The sequence below is a fragment of the Poecilia reticulata genome, linkage group LG16 (genome assembly GCF_000633615.1).
Source record: "Poecilia reticulata strain Guanapo linkage group LG16, Guppy_female_1.0+MT, whole genome shotgun sequence".
NCBI lineage: Eukaryota > Metazoa > Chordata > Actinopteri > Cyprinodontiformes > Poeciliidae > Poecilia > Poecilia reticulata.
In genome coordinates this window covers 23,130,899-23,151,481 of record NC_024346.1, presented here as the reverse complement: position 1 = coordinate 23,151,481, position 20,583 = coordinate 23,130,899, and the positions used below count along the sequence as shown (strand labels likewise).

Genomic DNA, 20,583 nt, shown 5'->3' with positions numbered 1-20,583 from the left:
ATATATAACTCAGCAGATGCCCTCAGAGATGATTTATAGAGCTTATCTACAACCAACACTTAAAATTACTTATTTGTTAATATGTCAGACAGCAAGCTATGTCTTATTACTATCGTAGCTATGGAAACAACTGTTGCTATTGGGCCCCGCATATGCCCATATTAGTTTGTTCTCAGTGGTTTACTATTGTTAAGGCTGCCAAGCGCCAAGGCTGGCACACTGCTGTCATATGGTCCTGCAAAAGCCATAAAGGGTCCTGTCATACAATCCTGCAGATCTATAAACCCCCAGGCTTGATGTCACTCAGTAATGTATGTCTAGCTGTGAAAACACAGACATTGAGGCAAGCTGTGTAACTTGCTTTGGCAGGGGGAACAAAGCCGACTGGGGCTGAAGCTCTAATAGTCTGGCAACCTGATATTGTTAGAGGCAAACAGAAAGGTTTTCACAGCACTTGGCTGACCGAGCGCCGGGTTACTGCAGTGTGGCCCTGCACTCCTCTGGGTCTAGAAATTACGAAGGAGAGGGGAGGGGGAGCAATGCTACATGGTGTTGAGTTATAGTATCAGCCATTTACAGAGACCCCTCACTTTATTTGATATTTCACTGTCACTTTGCAAACACAAATCATGAAATTATTACAGACATGCTGATTTTATTTTTTTTGCAAAAGTAAGAGAATGGGTCTTCTTCATCCTCAGCTGTGCTTTTTCTGGATTGTTTTTCTTTTCAGCTGTTTTGAAAATACAACTGTAAAATCTTATTTTGCACCTTGTTGCTCCCCTGTTGAAGGCAGATATTACTGACGTTTTGTAGTTACTTCAAAAGAGATGTACCTATCTTGCAGACAAAGTTGTAATGGTACTCTGTGCACAAACTGACTATTTTGTTGACACCCCTGGCAAACGGTTTTTGGGAATTTTTTTACTGAGCAATCCATCTTTTTGTCTGCCTGGAGTCTAAATATGATGAGACACAGACATGCCTGTCCTTCAGCTAGACAAGGATCCATGTTCATCTTGCCACAACACACAGTGAGCAAGGCGATGAGGGCTAAAAATATCCAAACCTCAAAAAAGATAAGCAAAAAGTAACCACTAGATCAGTGGTTCTTAACCTTTTTTGAGGTACTGAACCCCCCCCAGTTGCATATGCGCATTCACCGAACCCTTCTTATTCCAACCCCCCCACACACAAAATACTTTGCGGTATTCTGATTTAGTAATGTAATTATATTAGCTGTGTAACCATCCCCACACCACTAGAGGCAGTGCCAACCCCGAAAAGATGTGACTAAGGAGCAGATTTAAACTATAGAATTTGGTAAAAACTGTGAGCTTTGCTGAAGTAATTAAAGACAAAAGTTCAAATCCATGCTGAGAGTGGAACTCCTTCAATCAGTGCTCCTCCGCAGCACTGATTAGCTAAGCAATCAGTGCTCCTCTGCAGCAAGTGATGGCAAAGCGGGGCGCGTCATCACGACTTTACACAAGTGTGTCTTTACCTCCGCGGCAGAGGCTCCGCCGAACCCCTGAGACCGACTCACCGAACCCCTGGGGTTCGATCGAACCCAGGTTAAGAACCACTGCACTAGATGGTACCTACATGTCAACCATTTGTTTGGGAGAAATGCCAGGGTTTGCTAATCTACAATGGGACTTCAACTGAAAGCATCTGCTTTAGTAAAACTTGAAATGTTTCAGCAGCAAACGCTCCAGGTGGAGTTGATGTGAAACAAAGGACGAATGTGTGGAAAAGCACTTCTTCTCCACTCTTAAGTAAGGTGGAGGATCTGTAATGCTTTGGGCCTGTTTTTTGGCTATATTCCAAGGAAACCTTGTTAATATACATGGCATCAAGAGCCTTTTGAAATATCAGAACATTTAGAGAAAGATCTGATTCTGCCAGAATCCTCAGACAAAATGGGTTGTCTGAGGTCATATAGGGAACATTGATCTATTGTTATGACTCCTGTTCAGACCTGATATTAACATGCGTCGTGGCTGATCAAGATGCCAGTAGAACAGCCCAACAACAATCATTACCACATTATCACCATTAAAAGTTATCCTGAGAGATCAGATTACAGTTTCCCCACTTTACATGCAAATAAACACAGAGCCGTGTCTCTGTTGGCTCTCTGTTGAGCAATCAACAAGTCCGCTGATATTTCTGCAACACCACATTATTTAAGTATCACTACTTAAATGATGTAGGTATAATTTAAGTAATGATACCTACATCTTTACTTAAATTGAAGCTTCCCTGAGATTCATCTGAGTCACAATTAGGTAGAGTTGATCTTAACTGTGTAGCTTAACAGATGCGGGAGAGTAAATAAAATTGAAAAATAGCATAAAGTGCAGACTTTTCAAAGCTAAGCACCAGCGGACAGATATAGTAGAACTAGAATATAACTGCTGACCACTCATTTGTACAAATTTATTAACTTATGTACTGCATAAATGTAACTGAAGATTGCTGCTTTGCATGAGTAACTGTGTAATGTAGTGTAGTTTTTTTTTATTTTTTAAATCACATCTCAAACAAAGAAAAATTTACGAACCCATAAAATATCCTGTTATCCACTGATCAATAAAATCCAATCTGGTAACAAGACAGTTTGTTTTTGCAACAAGTAAAAGTTTTATTGGGGCGGGTTGGTTTTAATTAACAGACAGAAGTGCTAGTTTTGACAATTGCTTTGTTTTTTTCTCCTTTTGTGGGCACAAAGATCCATCAAGGCAAGGGTGCTATGAGGAATCACATCATGCTATTTTGGCGACCTTTGACGTGCCCCAAGGATGCGATACATTCAGCCAAATAAATGCAGACACAATTGCGATGGTGGTCCAAAGAAAACTTCAGTGTTTCACGAGTGTGTTCACAACTGTATTTGGTGCTGTCTGGACACAATCAACTCCCTCAGACGCATTTTAGTGCCAGGTGTGAAGTGAACGGGGTCCAATTTGTGTGAACAGTAAACAGACATGAAAGAGCGTAGAATGAAACTCTTGAAAGTTTATTGTGGAAAAGGGTGGTTTGTTGTTGGGAAATTACAGCTCTAAATGCAGTCAATGTTTCCCCGATGAGATTGATGCAGCGTGTGTAATCCAGCCATTGACCTTAACAAAGGGAAAATTAGCCAGAGCAGGTACATGTGCCAGAGTGTAGGAGAAAGCAGTCAGTTTGGGTTATCAAATTAAGCTCCGATCCAGAGTAATATCATCTAACAAGAGTACCAGGATGATGTTTAGTCCATCACGCCACACATAATTAGCAGTGATGATGTTGGTCTTTGATGAGGTCTGATGAGATGTAGTGAAATCTTCCATGCATTCTAATTTTTGTGGTGAGCAACAGAGTAGGCGTTGAGAGAATTAGCTCCGTGAATATGAATGTTGGGCGAGCATCATGAGAGTAAATGTGCTTACTCTATTGATTAAATTTTCCATCAGTCACCAAGCCGCATGGTCCCCAGCCCCTCTCCTCACCTCCGCCTGTCTTTCTCTCTCTCCCACACATAACCTTACACATCTCTGTCAAGGCGGGCTCAGTGGAGTGGTTAAATTGTCCATAGCGCGTAAACGCTCGTTTATAAAAGCCGACAGACGTGGCGGTCGTTTGCTGAAATTAATTACCCCTTCGAGCCACAGAAAGCATGGGCTGTTGTCAGTCAGTAATGGTCCATCACTTCCCAGGCCCTGTACCTGCAGTGAGACTTAGAGTCGGGCGGCAGGCAAAATGACTCGATGGTTTTGCAGGACTTAATCTGATTTCAAAGAAAGGAATAAGTTAAAAAAAAAAAAAAAAAGATATAATTACTACTAAGCAGAGACATGTTTTTCTATTACCACTAAGAAATGATGGCATGACAAGTACTCAAGTTTCAAGGAAGCGATATAAATCCCCAGAAATACAAAAGACACAAAGCAATTTGAACTTGCACAGTATTAGCTGTGAGTTACCACTCCTTTCCCATATTTTACTTTGGCATACGTTCCATGGGGAGCTTTGCGTTGACGCAGAAGATAATGTGATACAGACCATGATGACATCAAACTAATAAGAATGCATTCGTCTTCAGCTGGAGTCAGTTAATGAACTTCAGCAGTATCTGATGCAACACTTTTCTAACATTAATAAAAGCTTCATCTCCTGTCTGTTTTGCATAATTGTTCAAATGAATCCACTGACGCATGTTTTTTTTTCTTCGTTTTTTTTCATCTGTTTTAATAAAGTGAAGATTTGTGTAAAAGTGAGATGTGGCTCGCTGTTGAGAGGAGACGGTGGGAGGAAAAGCGAAAAGCAGGAGGCGGGATGGAGTGGAAAAGACGATGGGAGGAGAGGGATTTGCTAAAGGCCTAAGGTGATTCGTCTCCAGTTTGATTCCGTTCTGCAATGAATTACGCACTGCTATACAAGAGCTTATTGGATTGAAGTGATACTTCAGATGCTCTCATTGCAATGAAGATCATTTTAAATGCGGCTCTCACAAACTGTAACCTGGTATCTCATTGGTCTCATACCATTGCCGTGACCCCTACGTCTTATGATGTCCACTGCAAAGTATGTTCTGACTCAGTTTATGGTAAGAACCCAAATTGTTATGCCACCTCCGTCTGTATCATTCTGTTTTAATTATGCCTTTTGTCTGTAATTTATTGGTGAAGGTTGCTGAGATCCTGTTCAGGGAGGCTGCTTTAAAGTATAAAATGACCCTTACGTGATGCATGGACATCTACATGATCTCTGGGATGACTTTGATTTCATTGATTGTTAATCACAAAATTATAATTTAACAGACTGAAAGTTCTGGGTGATGTCTCTGGCACTGCATTAGAATACCTTTTTTCCTTTTCGGCCTGATGGAACATTTTCTATCAGGGAAGACAATTCTCCAGTGTTTCCACCTCTATACACAAGGTTTAATTGAGGGTTGATTATTGTTTTCTTTTTATGTCCTTCCATTAGTTGGCAAAATGTTATGGTTTTTCAATTTTCCTACGCAGATGACACCCTCTAAAGCTTTTAAAGCCCTCCAACTCTAGTAATATGAACATTTCTCTCAGTTTAGCTAGCTTGGTTGGAATTTGTGCTTATACTAAACACAAATTACATCTTGTCCATCAATCTTTCCCCCCCTTTCCCATTTTTTACTGGGTCCCAAATTGCCACCATATAAATAAATTGAAAGTGGTAGGGGTACATTTTAAATGCATGCAAGCAACTGTTGTGATGACCATCAACAGATTAGACTTGGTTTAAGAGAGTTCAAATATAAATAAAGGTAAAATAAATAAACCATTAATTTAAGAGGAAATATCTTGAGCAATAAAATCTTACTGTTGGACGTCTTCTCGCCATTAGTTGCTACATGTTTAGAAGGTTTTTTTTTCTCTTTTTTTTAAATACCGTATTTTCTGCACTATAAGGCGCACCTAAATACCTTCAATTTCCTCAAAAGCGACAGTGCGCCTTATAATCCGGTGCGCCTTATATATGGACCAATATTGAGCCACAACAGGTCTAGCAACTACGGTAAGCAGCCTCCAACTTCATTTTCGCCCGTAGAAGAAGAAGCGCGCGGTGCATGCTGGGATAGTTGTCAGAACACTGGTTTGTAATCTATTAATAAAGTTTGACTGACCTATCTACCTACCGACCGTCTAGAATCGAGTCGTCTGCAGGTCATTTAGCGCCACGTTCTCCACAAACATGCTGTGCGTGAACGGAGTAGGGTGACCATTGTCCGGCCTCGCCCCGGCCCATTCACGGAAGGCTCTCCTCGCCAACCGGAGTCGGACTGTTTTGTTGACATTCCCTTTAGTGCATCTTCATCTAGTGGATGCATAACGTAACTCCAGCCTCTACTGTAGCGTCTATGCGCCTTATAATGCGGTGCGCATTATATATGAAAAAGTTTTAAAATAGGCCATTCATTGAAGGTGCGCCTTATAATCCGGTGCGCCTTATAATGCGGAAAATACGGTACTGATGTAACATTTTTTGAACCAACCTGTGCCTCTGTAAAAATTTCAGTGGAACATTGGACATTGGACAATTTTCATTTTGGCATCAGTTCCTGTACCATCAATGTCGTATGCATCTAATACATATTATTTTGGTTTGATCGTGGATCGTAGTCTGTCACATATTTTATTAGTCAGCTGGGACAAATATGAAATAAATAAATTATACAAAATACTTAAAGAGGGCTGTGCAGTAGAGCAGTTTTTAGCCCTGCTGTTGCATAGTGTGTGCAAACATCATATTAAACCTTATTCAATCAAGTACATATGTGTCAAAGTAGATGAGCAAATAGTTTTGGCTCTGTATTTATGTATGTAGAACCACTTTGATTTTCATTATGTTTTCAACAGTGGTTGACTTTTGCGTTGCTCTGATTAAATAACCACACTGCAGGTCAGAAGTGTGCTGAGACCGTTTTAATGAGTACGTTTCTGCTTTTACTGTGCTGAACGTTTTTTTTAGACAGTTGAGTTTTTCATTTTTATTTTACTGTCATCCAAATCTGTGTAATTTTATTTTCCTTTGTACGTCTTTGTGCGTTTTCTAAATTTACAAAGTCACTCCAGGGTTTGCTTAAGCATTTTTCTGATTCAAGGATAAAAAATATGTAGTTTTGAGCTCAGATCTTTTATAGAAAAACAACTCGGCTCTGGTGCAACCTATTTATGTCAACATTTTTTATCTTGCTTAACTTTAGTGAACTTAACTTGCCAGACTTAACTCGGAGAAAGACTAAGAAGAAAGATACTTTTCTAATCCAAAATTGTGTTTCAAATTACGTCCAGCAATAAAGTTCATGGAATTACCCATAGATCCTCAAAATGTTTCTGAGGCACTTTCTCTTAAACCAGCTTTAAGTATGTCCTGGCACATTTTTATCTACATTAGATTGACACTGTGGGCATAATTTATCCTGGGACTTAACAACATTCCACTGACCTGATGTGACTCCCCTCAAGAAGCGGAGTTATTACGTGGACTACTATCAAATTAAGAGAAAAGTGTAAACAGCCTTGCCAAAATAAGCATCACTGGCAGTTTGTCGAAAGTGGTCAAAGACAAGCTGAAAACAGTTTCGCTTAGCGAGGTTAACTTGACTCATAATTATTTTTTTAAAATTCCAAAATAAAATATCTCTCAGATAATGTTCACTATTGCTACCTATTAAATGTGTACCATTACAGTAATGTTGTGCCATGATTATAGTTGCAAATACAACACAGCCATATCAGTTTTAAATCAAAATCAGTTTTACCATTATTATAGGTAGTGTCACGAAATGCACAGAGAACCCAGGTTGGAATGAAATAAGGTTGGTTTTAATGATGAATCCAGAAACATAAGGTCCAAAATCCAGGCAGCACAGAGAGACCAGAAGGCTAAGGCTCATTAACTGGTAGCAACTGGAATAATCATGGACGAAGCAACAAGACGAGTCAGATACGACAAGGACCCAACAAAGACACACAGAAACATAAATACACAGAGGGTAATCAGGGAACACGACACACCTGGGAACAATCAAAGGGTAGACAGGACAACACTGATACTCAAACGACTCAGAAACCTAAAATAAACACACAAAAACTCAAGTCACCACAGGTAGTAGTAATTTCATAATTTCATCCCGCAATCACACCACACTTTTCTGTATTACATTATAATTGTTGGGGACACATTACAGCCTGCAGCATGAACATGCATTCGGACAGCTGTGTGTTTTTATAATCAGAGAGGATACTGTGAAAGGTTTTCTGTGGCTTTATGCTATTTTCAGTTCAGTTCAGAGAACTTCATAAAGTCTCTTATTGTGAATGTTTGCTTTATTAACACTACATGGAGGCCATTCAAAAAGCATTTCTTGCAGAGTTGTAAAGTTAAGAGTTCAGCTATATTTGTATTTATTTGGTGGTTTAGGTATCCTAGCCTTACCTTTCAATGACCTCTTCTTGCTGGGATGCATCTGTGTTAATGTGTTTGATGTTTGGTTAAACAAAAAACAAAAAGAAAAAACAAAACTGATTTGCTTTAGTTGACTTCAAGAAACTAAAATTGTTTATCCAGCATTCTTTTCTTTGCTTGTATTCCATGAGACCGACAAAAAAACTGTTTCCCCTCATGCTGTGTGTGTGTGTGGCAATTTCATGTAATAGCCCATTTACCAGTGTAAATCTGCTCTGTGCAAATACCACACTGTGCGTGTGCGATGATATCTCGGCCAGTATTTTCCCTGAAAACCAGAGCAGCTTCTGTAAAGGAGGCCTCTGGTTATTATAACCTCTTATGTTTTCCCAGCTGTAACAGAGCTAAGATGTGAGCTTTTATTTTTTTTTACGTGACTGTTTCTTTTTTTTTTCTGTCCCTGTGTTTGTTGTACATCTGGTGGTCAGTGATGAGAGGAACACATCCCCGGGACGCAGCATGGCCTTTCCTTCTCCATTTGAAAACTGCTTTGATGACTGGGAGCATCACGAATACACAGTGTCAATGCAGACCCTTTGATATTTGGCTCCAGCTGTCGGGCTTTGTCTCGAATCTGTCAAACAGCGGACTGGAACAATCTATCTCTCTTTAGAAAAGGCTACATATACTCTCCTTAAGAACTTGTAACAGACAATTACCTTCTGCTTAATGGTTGTACTGAAGACATCATTTAATATTAAAATTAAAGCAATTATTCGCTGTGTATTTACCACCATTGCTGTGGCTGCCCCATCAGTAGACATGGTAATTAGGAAGCTTTACTTTGGTAGCAGATGTAGCGATGGCTCCTCTTACAATAGAACCGTGTTATGCAGTTAAAGGAGTCAATTTTCTCTCTTTGTGTTTCCAGTCTGCACTGTCAGCTGAATCTTAAGATCCCTAGGAAAACTTTGCCTCTTCTGCTACTCATTTATAGCACACACACACACGCATGCACGCGCACACCCACGCACACACGCACGCATTCCTGAACTTCCTGGTTGGTTGGTATTCTGTGCATGGAGTTGGTGAATGGCTGTCAAACTGCTTTGGTCAGTGTTTGTACCTCCTCTTAGTGCAAAGCTGTAGAGAATAATTCTTGGTTTGGATATTTTCCTTTGATCTCCTCCACACAGTAGTCTTGCTTAAAGGAAGGATATTATGTAAAATATACTTTTTAAAGCTTCATATTGTGTTATGATGTTATTCCCTCAACAAAAATATACCTGCAGTGTTGATTTGATTCTTTCATGCACGTTTGAGAAATCCTTGAATTTCCCATTGCAGCCATTCGGGGGTGCCTAAACGCTTGCTCTCACAAAGCACTGCCTATTTTCACAAAGTCCCTCATTGGAGCTTGGAAGTGGAGTGTTGGAAAGATGATTAGTTTCTTAAAGAGACAAAGGCACAACTTCAAGGCATCAAATTACCAAGTCAAATTTAATTTAAGTCATGTTTGATAGTATTTTTATGACAACTGAATGTAACATAGTTACTTGATTGTGCTATGAAACAGCACAATCCTGGTCCTGGAAAATATATAATGCTGCCCCTTTTAAACATTTCAATTTAAAATCAGCCTTAAATTGTTAAATAATCCAGCACAGAAATTAGTGCCATGTAGAATGGTAAACAATGCCTACATAGAATTTAAATTAGTTTTGTTAAACCACTGTGTTTGATTTGCAGTTTCAACCAGACATGCGGTATGAACACTGCTGCATGTGAAACAAGGCTGTGTTTTTGTCTTTGACTTTATCCATAGCAACCTCTCTGATTCTGCAATACAGCTGGATGTACTAGTGGTGCCGGTAGCTACCATTCATTTTGTGCTGTTTCTTAACAGTCTTAGTAGAAAAAGTTAAGAAAAACTAGACATTTCTGAAAATAATCTGGAAGTCACGCTTAATGGGTTCCTGAGATTGTGTCACTTTCCATAAAGTCTGGATGAGTGCTTTTGACAGCCCAACCAATGGACGCTCATAATGAGATGAAAATACATTTTAAAATACTCAACATCCTCATCCCAACTCATCAGAATTTTTTTTTTATGCCTTCAGTTTATGGAAAATAAAATTCCACTTCAGTGAAGCATTTCCTCACTGAAAAAAACACAAACAAGTTTGACGCTTCACTTCTAGAAAACTAATGTTAACTCTGTTTCAGACTAACAGAATTGGAGTTAATTTTACTTTAATTTCTGTCTGTCAGATAATCCACATGCTGATTGAGTTAGATTTTTACAGCGTGTTTGAAATTTTTACTCTAACCTTTAACTATTCCGGTGAGATTTTCATGAAAGCACAGCTTTATTCTCCATATGCTCTAAATATTTTCTCTAGGTTAAAATGATTTATTCTAAAGTACAGACAACGCTGTTTTCACAAACATTCCTTCAGCAATGAGTTTCCAGTTGCTCTCACATAAATTATGGTGTTTAGTTTTTTGGAAAAACATTCAAAAACGAACCCACATGGACAGTAAACTGGGATACAGCTTTTTATGCCCATCTGACTTTCTGTGAAGTAAGCAACCATTACCGTCATTTGATTAAAATTTTGGTTTCACTGACAACCAAATACCTTTATCACTACTTATATGCATGTTAAAGTTGATCACAAATTCCCATATGGAAAAAATTAAGATGGTTAACACAGTGATAATTATATCTGTGAACTGACAGCTCGTTAATGCTGTTCTGGCAGACATACTGATGTTTTAGCTCAAAGCTGCACTCCATTTAACACCGAATCGTTGCTCTGTTCTCTCACTTCTACCTACGGTTGGCAATTTCTTCTCTTCTTTCTGTAGCGCAGCTGCTCCCCGATCAAAGCTGCATTTTTGCTTGATGAGTGTGCCTGACAACGCAGCAACCTGCGTCACTTTAGACCACGCTTGATATTGTGTATTTACGCTTATCTCAACTACTTGTCAGGTGATGGCTTCAGCCTGACCACTACAGCTGCTCTCAGTTGTGAATTAGTCACCCACTGACTCCTATTTAGATATCAAGTTTAAACTGAGTAGCCCTCTTCCTGATGAGTAAGTTCCTTCCTCTCTAGAGAGCTTTTGATATTATTTATAGATATTTGCATCAAGATCAGTCGCCTCAAAACATTCAGTTTCAACATTTTCAGAACAACAAAATGCATTAGAAATGTTCAAGACAGGGAAATAGCTCAAAGATATGCTGCAGAAATTACAGCGTGCTATTTATCCAGTGCTTGAGACACTATTGTGTCACGAGGAAAAATAAGACTGTCCAATTTGTGAAACGATTAACAAGGCAACGTAGATAACAGCAAATAATATATAAGCAAATTATAGTGCTTTGTCCGGGCTTGCCTGCGGACATGATGCTGACGTTGTGTTGTGTTACAACAGAGACTCGGAGCTGCCTTCACTTCTTCACTTCACACATCAGTGCATAGAGAAGACAAGGGGCGGGGGGGCAGATGGGGAGAATTTTGTCGATCTACTGAAATCTCAATTATTACAAAACACACAGTTGTGAAGAGTGTGATCATTGTGTTTACTCACCAGTCAGATTTAGAGTAGCATTTATGCTAATTTCAACACCGAGTTATGTATTTGCCACATGGGGTGCTGTACCATGAATCTCATTTTGAAGGTTTATTTGCTATATTTATCTGCATCAAGCATGGTGACATTCATATCAGTTAGTTTTCTAACCACGCCACTGCTTATCAAAGGCATTTCATGTAAACATTGAAGGCATCTCAATGTTTTCATGTAAACATTAAGGTATTTTTTTGGGTCCTACCGTGAGAAATGAGATGGGAAGACTGTACGTAGTGCAATAATGCGCCTCTTTGTTTTATACTTTTCAGCGTTTAGCATCTGTCTGTCATTGAAGATGCTGGATTTGGAAATGTTAGGACGTTTTTCAAATTTCTGGTCTTGGGTAAGTCTAAGGTTTCACTAATTTAGAACACAAAAGTCAGTTTAAATGAGAAATAGTAAAATGCTGTTTTAAAGCCAGTTCATAATTATTTATGCCTCTTTACAACAGGAATGCCTAAAAATATATATATTGAGGTGTTTTACGTTTTACAGAGAAATCCAAATCAGCTAAAATGTGGATCAAATTATACTTACCTGAACTGCTCTATTGTCTTACAAAAAACTTCCTGAAATAGATATGTACTGTTCCTCCCCGACTAAATTTGCTATGACAACAGAAGGTCAACGCATTGATTCATTGTCCTCCCCCACCTCTACTGATATCTATTCCATTAGTTTTTTTGTAAGTCTCATTTTTCCTTTTCACCATAGTAACATCTAGGGTTTGGGGGGAACTTGAATTAGACATGCATTCATCTACTTAGCCAAAATCCACCCACTGAACTGCCAAATTCAGTAGTTGATATTTCTGGTGAAATGAACAAAACGCATTGGAACATTTTTCCAGTCTTGCTTGGTTTGTCCTACCTGCCTATACAGTACTTTTGCTCACTGTCCTCCTCATTCTCATGTTTTACCGATTAAACTTCAGTATCTTAGAAGCCTTAATTATAAGTAACAATGGTTGAAATATTCATGAATGTCATGTATTTATTAAACCCTAACCGTGTTGCCTGTAACTGGGCAAACAATCCTGGCATAATGTTCAATTTTAATCTGTCACCACCACTTTTCCTGAGTCATATGCAGAGCTGCTACGTGTGCAGACAGGTAGCGCAGTTCAATTAATTAGCTCACTCAGATATTGGTGCTTGCAACACCTCGACTCTTTTTTTTTTTTATTGGCAGGGCAAAATTGAAAGTAGCACGTTGGAAACAGTAGTGGATGGTGCAATGTGACAGCTACAGTGTGTGAACTGTTCTGTAATTATTACTACCCCTTTAACTTTCACATGCTGGCATATTATAGCAACCTTAATGTATTTTATTTAGATTTTGTGTGATAGACGAATATAATATAATCTATAACTCGAAAGTGAAGGGAAAATAATAATACCTATCTCTTTATAATTAAGGGCCTGAAGAAATACAAGGTATTTTTTCAGGTCCTTAATGTCCTTAGTGTCAGGTCCTTAGTGAATTAGCAGCAGGAAGCAAAAGTGAACCAGTGAACACAACGGACAGGTCAGAGATTGAGTTTTAGTGAAGTTACAAAACATCACGAAGCTTCTCACAGATTACTGTTCTATCATGTGAAGACGGTAAGAGTATGGCACAACTGCAAACCTGTGGAGTTTATGAAAAAATGCATGTGTGGACCAAAACTGAAAATGGGCATCACCCTAAAGTGGTGAGAGCATCATGCTGTGGGGATGCTTTTCTTCAATATTCACCAGGAAGCCGGTTAGACTTGATAGGAAGAGAGATGGAGTTAATATATGACTACAGGCCGTTGAAATATCTAGAGACATTGCCTTGCTGAAAAAACTGATTTTACAAGATATCAAGTTGCATAATAATCAGCTACTTTTACTTGCTCTATGTTTTAAAGAAACTTAATACAAATCCAGAACTGAAGTTCAAAAGATTAATTGAGGACACGAAGACTCTGTGCACTCTCATTAGGTAATTCCCCTGCCAATAAAAGCCACCCAGCCAATAATGATATACAACAAGGTCGAAGGAATTTCTATATTCCTTCGACCTTTCCTATAAGAATGGAATTCTTATAGGAATTCCACCAGCTATAGACGGATGGAATTCCTATAAGATATCAACATAAACCTAAACATCATAAAAGGTCCCACACAAGAACTCGACGTTGAAAATAGGGTGATCTCAGGCTTGTTGGAGAGCAGCTGACCTTAAGAAAAGAAGGTCGTATCTTGGAGAAGGGTGCATTTTTGCATTCTGTTCCCGTGCCCTTTTTCCTCTGCAGTGTGCTTGCATTGTTTGGCAACCCTTCTCACACTTTCACACACACACACACAGAGACACACACACTGCTGTAGTCAGAGGGCAGAAGAACCTTTTCATGCATGGCTCACTGTGCTTATGTAAGAGTGCTACTTAAACCTGGTTACATGATGTAACAGGCAGCACTGTGTCAGTGGGTCACTGTGCCACACAGCCACTTAACTCTGCACCCTCTCCAAGTTGTGGCCTTTTGCTGGGCATGTGAATGGAGCGTTGTTGTGAGCTTTTTGCCTGGTCATACATGTCAGAGTTTTCTTGCATGAGTGAAATGTTTTAGGTATTAAAACTTCCTCGGAAATTTGAATCAAGCTTTGCTGCACCTACAAAGTGCCAGTAGGGGGGGTCTCTCTCTGTCTCCAAGTTGTGTGTTGCCTTCTCACCGGGCCAATCTCAGACTCTTCATTCTTTTCTCCACATCTGCTTCCCCAGCCGGACAGTCAGTGCATGTCTTTCTCAGCCTCCTTTGAGAGCAAACGAACTCACACAAACTTGAAGGAGGGCAGGACCGACCACTCCCACCCTCCTATAGTTCCGTGATGAACACAGAGGGAGAGAAAGACACAACGGGGAGAGGAAGAGAGGGATAGAGGGAGGAGCGTAGCTGCGCCGAAGCCTAGCCCCTCTATGCCTCCACACGCAGAGCGGAGCAGACGCCAGCAGCCACACAAACACGTTCCCCTCTCAGTTACATGCACAGTCACACACATACCGCGCCGCCGCTGCCACCACCACCACCACCACCACCACCACCACTACTCACACACACACAGTCACAGACACAGTGACGGCTGCCAGGCTCAGTGGGAAGCAAACCGTCAGGGAAAGAGCCTGAGAAGAAAGAGGGATCGCCGAGGGGAAGAGAAGAAGAGAGAAAAGAGTTGGAGGGGCACCTTGTGGATCAGGAGGGATTTTCCATTTTTTTTGTGAGAGAATACGTCTGGATAAGGCTATCTGCCTTTTACCAAGGCTTTTTCCTCTTTGCTCATCCTCCGTGCAAGACTCCAGCGATATCTACCTATCTATCCCTGGAGCTTAACAAAAGAGGGAGGGAGTGAGGGGGGAAAAAAAACAGTCACAGCTTCAGCTCCAGACCACCCTCTCTCCTCCTCTACTCCTCTTCCTCCTCCTTCTGTTCTCTCTCCGGTTCTACATCCATGTGTGAGTTCATCGCTGATTCCAGTGTCTTTTGAGGATAGAGCAAGAAGGACGCCGTGTGTTCTTCAGGATACAGCTGGGCTCCCCTTGGGATCAGGCTCTTCGTCAGATTTAAGAGGGGGAAAGAAACAGGGGGGACTGGATAAAAACGGATAAAAGAGACAAAACAGGAGAAAGAGAGAGAGACATTGGAAGACAAATTGAGGGGCATGTTCAGGGCACCAGAGAAGAGGAGTGAGTCTAATTTCTAGTCCACATAGTGTCAAGAACCGGCAAGCAGAACGCAACCATTCATTCCACATCCTTCTCTTCCCTCTCCTCTTACTCCCTTTTAGTCCCGCGCTTCAGTTTTTCTTTATTGTTCCCTCTTTTGCTGCTGTCTTTCTGAATTTTTGCTCTCCTTACCCCACACATCCGTCTCCTCAACCTCTCTCTTCTGCTACCCTGGCTCCACGCTTTCCAAACCCTCAAAACGACAGTTCCTTGCAAGCTCCAATCAGGCTGAGATCCCATGCACAGTGCGTCCTCCTGTCCGCCTCGTTTGCCGTGCATCTAACACCTTAACAGCAAGAGAAGAGCGCTCGTTCTGCATCCACTCTTGGAAACAGCCCTCCTGAAGGATCCAAGCCAGTGGTTGGAAGTGATTGTACACCCCACCTGTGAGCTTCTATCTCCAGCCTCCAGGACCTTCGGTTGGATTCTAGCTACATGGGAAAACGTTTGGAGCAGCAGCCAATGTACCCCCACTACACCTACTACTACCCCCACTATCTCCAGACGAAGGTAGGACGATCCAGCCAAGTTGACCTATTTTAATACTCGACTGCGCAAAATTTATCTTTCTATCCTGTAAATGGCTTAAACCCACTTCACAATTACTGATACTTGCTTTTTATCCTTTTTTTCCCCAGTTTTACTTGTAACTATTTAAAGCTTAAGCTCAATCGGAAATAAATCCACATAAAACAAAGTTTTTAGTTATTTTTCAAGTTCCCCAAGTGGTTGTAGACATTTGACCCCAAAATGGATTAAATGAAGCTGTTTGAAGAACACATCCTGAAAGAAAGGGAAAGATCTGAAATTCTGCGCTTTAGGTCTTGTGAGGAAACAATTTGGAAGGTGTCAGACTAACTGCTGGACGTGTTTATGAAACAAAACAATGCCTTCCCCCGTCCTCCATCTGTCTTGTAACCAGCGGACACCAGTGTCATTCAGTTGGATCTTTTCTCTTCTTCCTTTCTGGGTTCTTGACCCTGTCCTCCCACCTCCAACCCGCCCCACCTCCCACCAGCTAGAAGTTCAAGTTCAGGGCAGGGGGCCTTCACTTCCCCCTTGGTGCTATTTTTTTCAACACCTCCTCCTGATTTCCCTTTCTCCACAGCACCCCGCACCTTTTCCATCTACTGCCCATTGATGGCATTTTTGCAGAAATGATTGAATCTTATATACTGCTCAAGTTACCTAGAATGCAGGAAAAACAGGCTCACTTCTTTCTTGGTTCTTTCAGATTTATTCCAGTTCTCCTACTTACACTTGCATGGGCTGTCTTGATAAAAAAGCACACACTGACACACTGACTATCCCACCACCAAGAAGCAGAAAATGGATTGCGAAGGCCTGATCGATTACTCCTGCATCATATCACCCGCCGTTCCCTTTGTTTGCCGCTATTCATCTGTTTTCCTCTTGCACGATAGTAAACGTGAGGAGTTGGCAGTTTCGCAGCAATATTTAGCAAACGTGCATGTGTCAGTGGGCAAGAGAGATGGGGAGAGGAAAAGGAGAAAGACGGTGTGGGAGTCGGATGCCGTGAAAATAGAGAGATCACGCTATTGAGTGGACTCAATGTGGGAAGAGCAGGTAAAAGAAATGATTGCTCAGCTGATAAAAATATGTTGAACTGTGATCCATCCAGCACATTTTGGAATTACAGTTTTGTTGGAGAAAGGAGCACAAACATTAAAGAGTGGAGATTTTATAGCCACAATCTAGTTATAAGTAGAGATAATTTGTGTGTTATCTGCTGTTCTATGAAAGCCTCAAAGGTTTGTTAGAGAACATTTGATAGCAAACAGCAACATGAAGCCCCAGGAACAAGCAGAGATCAGGGATAAACTTGTGGAGAATTCATTAAGTAGGGTTAGGTTATAAAACAAATTCCTACTTTGAGCTTCTCATAGAGTACTGTTTAATCCCTCCTCTGGAACTGGAAATAGTTGGCCACAACAAAACATGGCTAATCAGGGATGCAACCAAGTGGTTTCTGGGCACTGCAGAGGTCCACAGCTCAGGTGATAGAATCTGTCAACGAGACAACTTTTTTTTTTTTATCTGCCTCACAAATCTGTAAAAGTGGAACTAAAGTAATCAGAAATCCATTTTCCAGTTTTCCACAAGCCTTGCACTACATATTGTGCTTAGTATGTCCATAATTTGTTCTCTACAAGTGATGGACATGCAAAACATTATGTTTAGCGGTAAAGTCAAAGTAAGAATCTGGATATGTATCATTTTCATTCCACTTCACAATAATACATCCATTTGTCTTGGCCCACACACTACAAATGAGTGCTTAACATGACAAAATACAAATATTGAATTTAACTTTTGCAAGTCATTCACAGAAAAAGGCAGTTTTAAAACAAGTAAAGGATGTTTGACAGCTTCATTTCAAACCATTTCATGTTGGTAGAGATTTTGACTATTCTTTAGCACCTTACATCCCATGTCTCATTGCCACAGATTGTGAATAATGTCAGTTTATAACACTGATAAAGACACATAGAGTCTAATGCACAAATAATACTTTGATTGGTGGAAATAATGCGTATACAATTACCGTATTAAGTAACCTGGCAAAGCAAGATTTTGAATAATACTGATATGGCTCTGAAATGTTTGGTTGAACCACCTCAACATACTTTTGCCTCTTTTTTTGGCTCACAACAATTGAATTAATCTGAAAAAATTACTCACAGGATTTTGGCAATCACATTTGCATTTCAAATTTTGAATAGCGTCAGCATCTTCCACTCATCCGATGATCCCAGGCTGTCTGTGTTCACATTTGCAAGATGACTGATGTTTTTAAGGATGCGATCCAGACAAACAAACAGAAGCTGGGAATAATTTCTTAATGCACATCAGGGATTTGGTTGTCATAAACAACGTCTCTAATGACAGGCGTGCCTTTTTCTCTACTAAACTGGAAGGGTAAATATATAGACAGCTTCCCGGCAGCAGTAACGGCTGCCACTAGATTTCCCCTTCATGTAAAAGACAGTCGAGATAATGAATGTGTCGTGGAAAATCGTTTGTTCTTCAAAATAAATGTGAAAATTGCTCATTATTGTTTAGTTCAGTTTTAAAGCTGCAGTCAGTAACTTTTTCTAAAAAAAAAGTTTTTTAATTTGTTACACTGTAATTATGTCCTGACAGTATAACATGAGACAGTCTGAAAAGATCAAGCTCCTCTGCCTTCTACCTGTGGTCTTATAAATACACCACTCAGTCAGAAACCACCAATCAGGGTCAGGAGGAGGATCTTAGAACTGTTAATGAAGCTTGTGTATGCACTGCTCACACCCTCCCTCTTGCTTTCTGCTATGCTAAAGCTCCGTCGCCACATTAGGGCCTGCTGTTAATGAGCAGGATAGGAATTGTGGCAACCGATGATGGTGGATAAATTGTTTTCCTGTAACAGTACATTGTTTCTCTGCCATTAACACATTGAGCAGCGAGTACACAAGTTTTATTGCCAGAGGTAAGACCTTTCTCTTGGCTCTGATTGGTTGTTTGAGACTGGGAGCTATTCATTTCTGCAGATGGCAGTAGGACTACAGAGGAGCTTGATTTTTTTTCACAGATTGTATGTCTCATGTAATACTGTCATAACATGATGACAGTTTTAGAAAATGTGCAAAAAAAAAAATCCATCTGTTTTTAAGACATTACCTACTACAGGTGTAAGATGGCTGGTATTGTTTTTGTCTTCTATTAGTGCTGTATATTTATAACTCTCTGAGTTAGATTTTTGGTCAATTGATGTCCAATATTCAATCCATAAATTTACTTGTAATTTTCACCTTCAAAGCAAAAACATACATTACTATCTTGACAGAGCGATGTGGACTTTCCCAAAACTGTTCAAAGAGCCAGTTATCTTTGTGTATGTAAACTTGTGACTTTAAAGAAAGTGAAAAAAAAAAAAAAAAATTCTCTCTTCTATTATTCAGCAAATAGAAATTGTTACCTCCTAATAGTTTTTGTTTTGCTGTGCTACCCAATGGTTATCCTTGGTCCTCATCTGGCCACCATTTTCTTTTACTTAACAGCCAAAACTGCTAAATAGCTTTAGCAGTTAAGTACCTAATGGCAATGAGGCATCACAGCCCATTGTCACACCTTACTTTGTTAGGTTTACAGCAAACAAAGTTGTCTCCTGTTTATTTTTCTGTCATAAATAATAAAGCAGTGTTTCACTATCATTTTAGTAAAGCTGAAGATTTATTCAGTGATCCGTACTTTTATTATCTAAGACATTACACCACATGCCCATGTAGGTGGGATTACCTCCTGTGTTTGATGCATGCCTGTCACCCAGTTTTATGTGTACAGATGTCTCCATCCCACATGGCTCTCTTGTTTCCATGATTTATCTCCCCTCCTATTCAAGGTCATGTAATTTCTCTCAAGTATCTGCAACAGGCATCTGGCCCGGACCATCACTTCATTTCTTACACCCCATCCATCCCTCAATCCACCGCTCTTCCCACCAGCCCACTCTGCTTTTCTTTCTGCTGTCAAGGTCAAATCAAATTGGATCCTACCTCCACCGAGTGTACGCTCTCAGCTGTGGTTGCACTGTGAAGGGTGCGTGTGTGTTTTAGCAAATACGTTTGCAGATAAATAAAAGCTGCTTCTGTGTGTGCGGTTTGAAGCCGTGACGGTACATGAAAAGGCAACTTTTCCTCACAATTCATGTGTGAGACTGAATGCATTTGCTCACTTCTGTGTGGATGAAGCACGGGAGCCTATCATGCAGGTAATATGAGTGTGGGGTCTGAGCAGTGAATCCCCCAACCCCCACCTGACCCTGTTCACAAAGCAGCATGCTGTCATTAAAGCTCAGTGGGTCCCAAAAGAACAGTGTTGTGTGTTTAGCGCACCAAGAATAACTCGCTTATACATCTGTATGGATCTTGGCAGTGGCTTTGTAGATCAGTCTAGCTGTGTAAGTCTGACTTAAAAAGTCTATGTGTGTAGGTGTATAGTAGTTTTTTTTTTTTTTTACAAGAACACGCAACAAAAACAGACTAAACCTGCTGCATTTACTGTGTGATCTGTGTTGAGCGGCTTCTTTTGTTTTGCTCACATTTGACCTATTGTACTATGCTGAAGTGTGAACATGTCTTCATTTTTTTTATTTTTTTTTATCGCATTGCAACACGGTATTTTCAGTGTATTGTGTGTGACAGGCCAACACGGAGTTGTGCATAAGAGGATGAAAAATGATATAATCTGAAAACTGCA

At 40.2% G+C, this 20,583-nt stretch overlaps 1 protein-coding gene across 4 annotated transcripts in view; it reads left to right on the top strand.

Moving 5' to 3' along the window:
- Positions 1-20,583, top strand: part of LOC103478357 (RNA-binding motif, single-stranded-interacting protein 3) — a 170,591-nt gene that overhangs the window by 3,578 nt on the left and 146,430 nt on the right. Inside the window, exon 1 of one of the 4 annotated variants that reach the window (XM_008432135.2) lies at positions 4,416-4,591. The exons of 1 other annotated variant lie outside the window; for it this stretch is intronic. In XM_008432135.2, the coding sequence (XP_008430357.1) occupies positions 4,553-4,591 (39 nt within the window). In that variant the 5' untranslated portion in view covers positions 4,416-4,552. Of the gene's footprint in view, positions 1-4,415; positions 4,592-13,725; positions 15,835-20,583 lie in introns of those variants that run through there. 2 more of the 4 variants (XM_017309584.1, XM_008432132.2) reach the window with 2 other exon arrangements.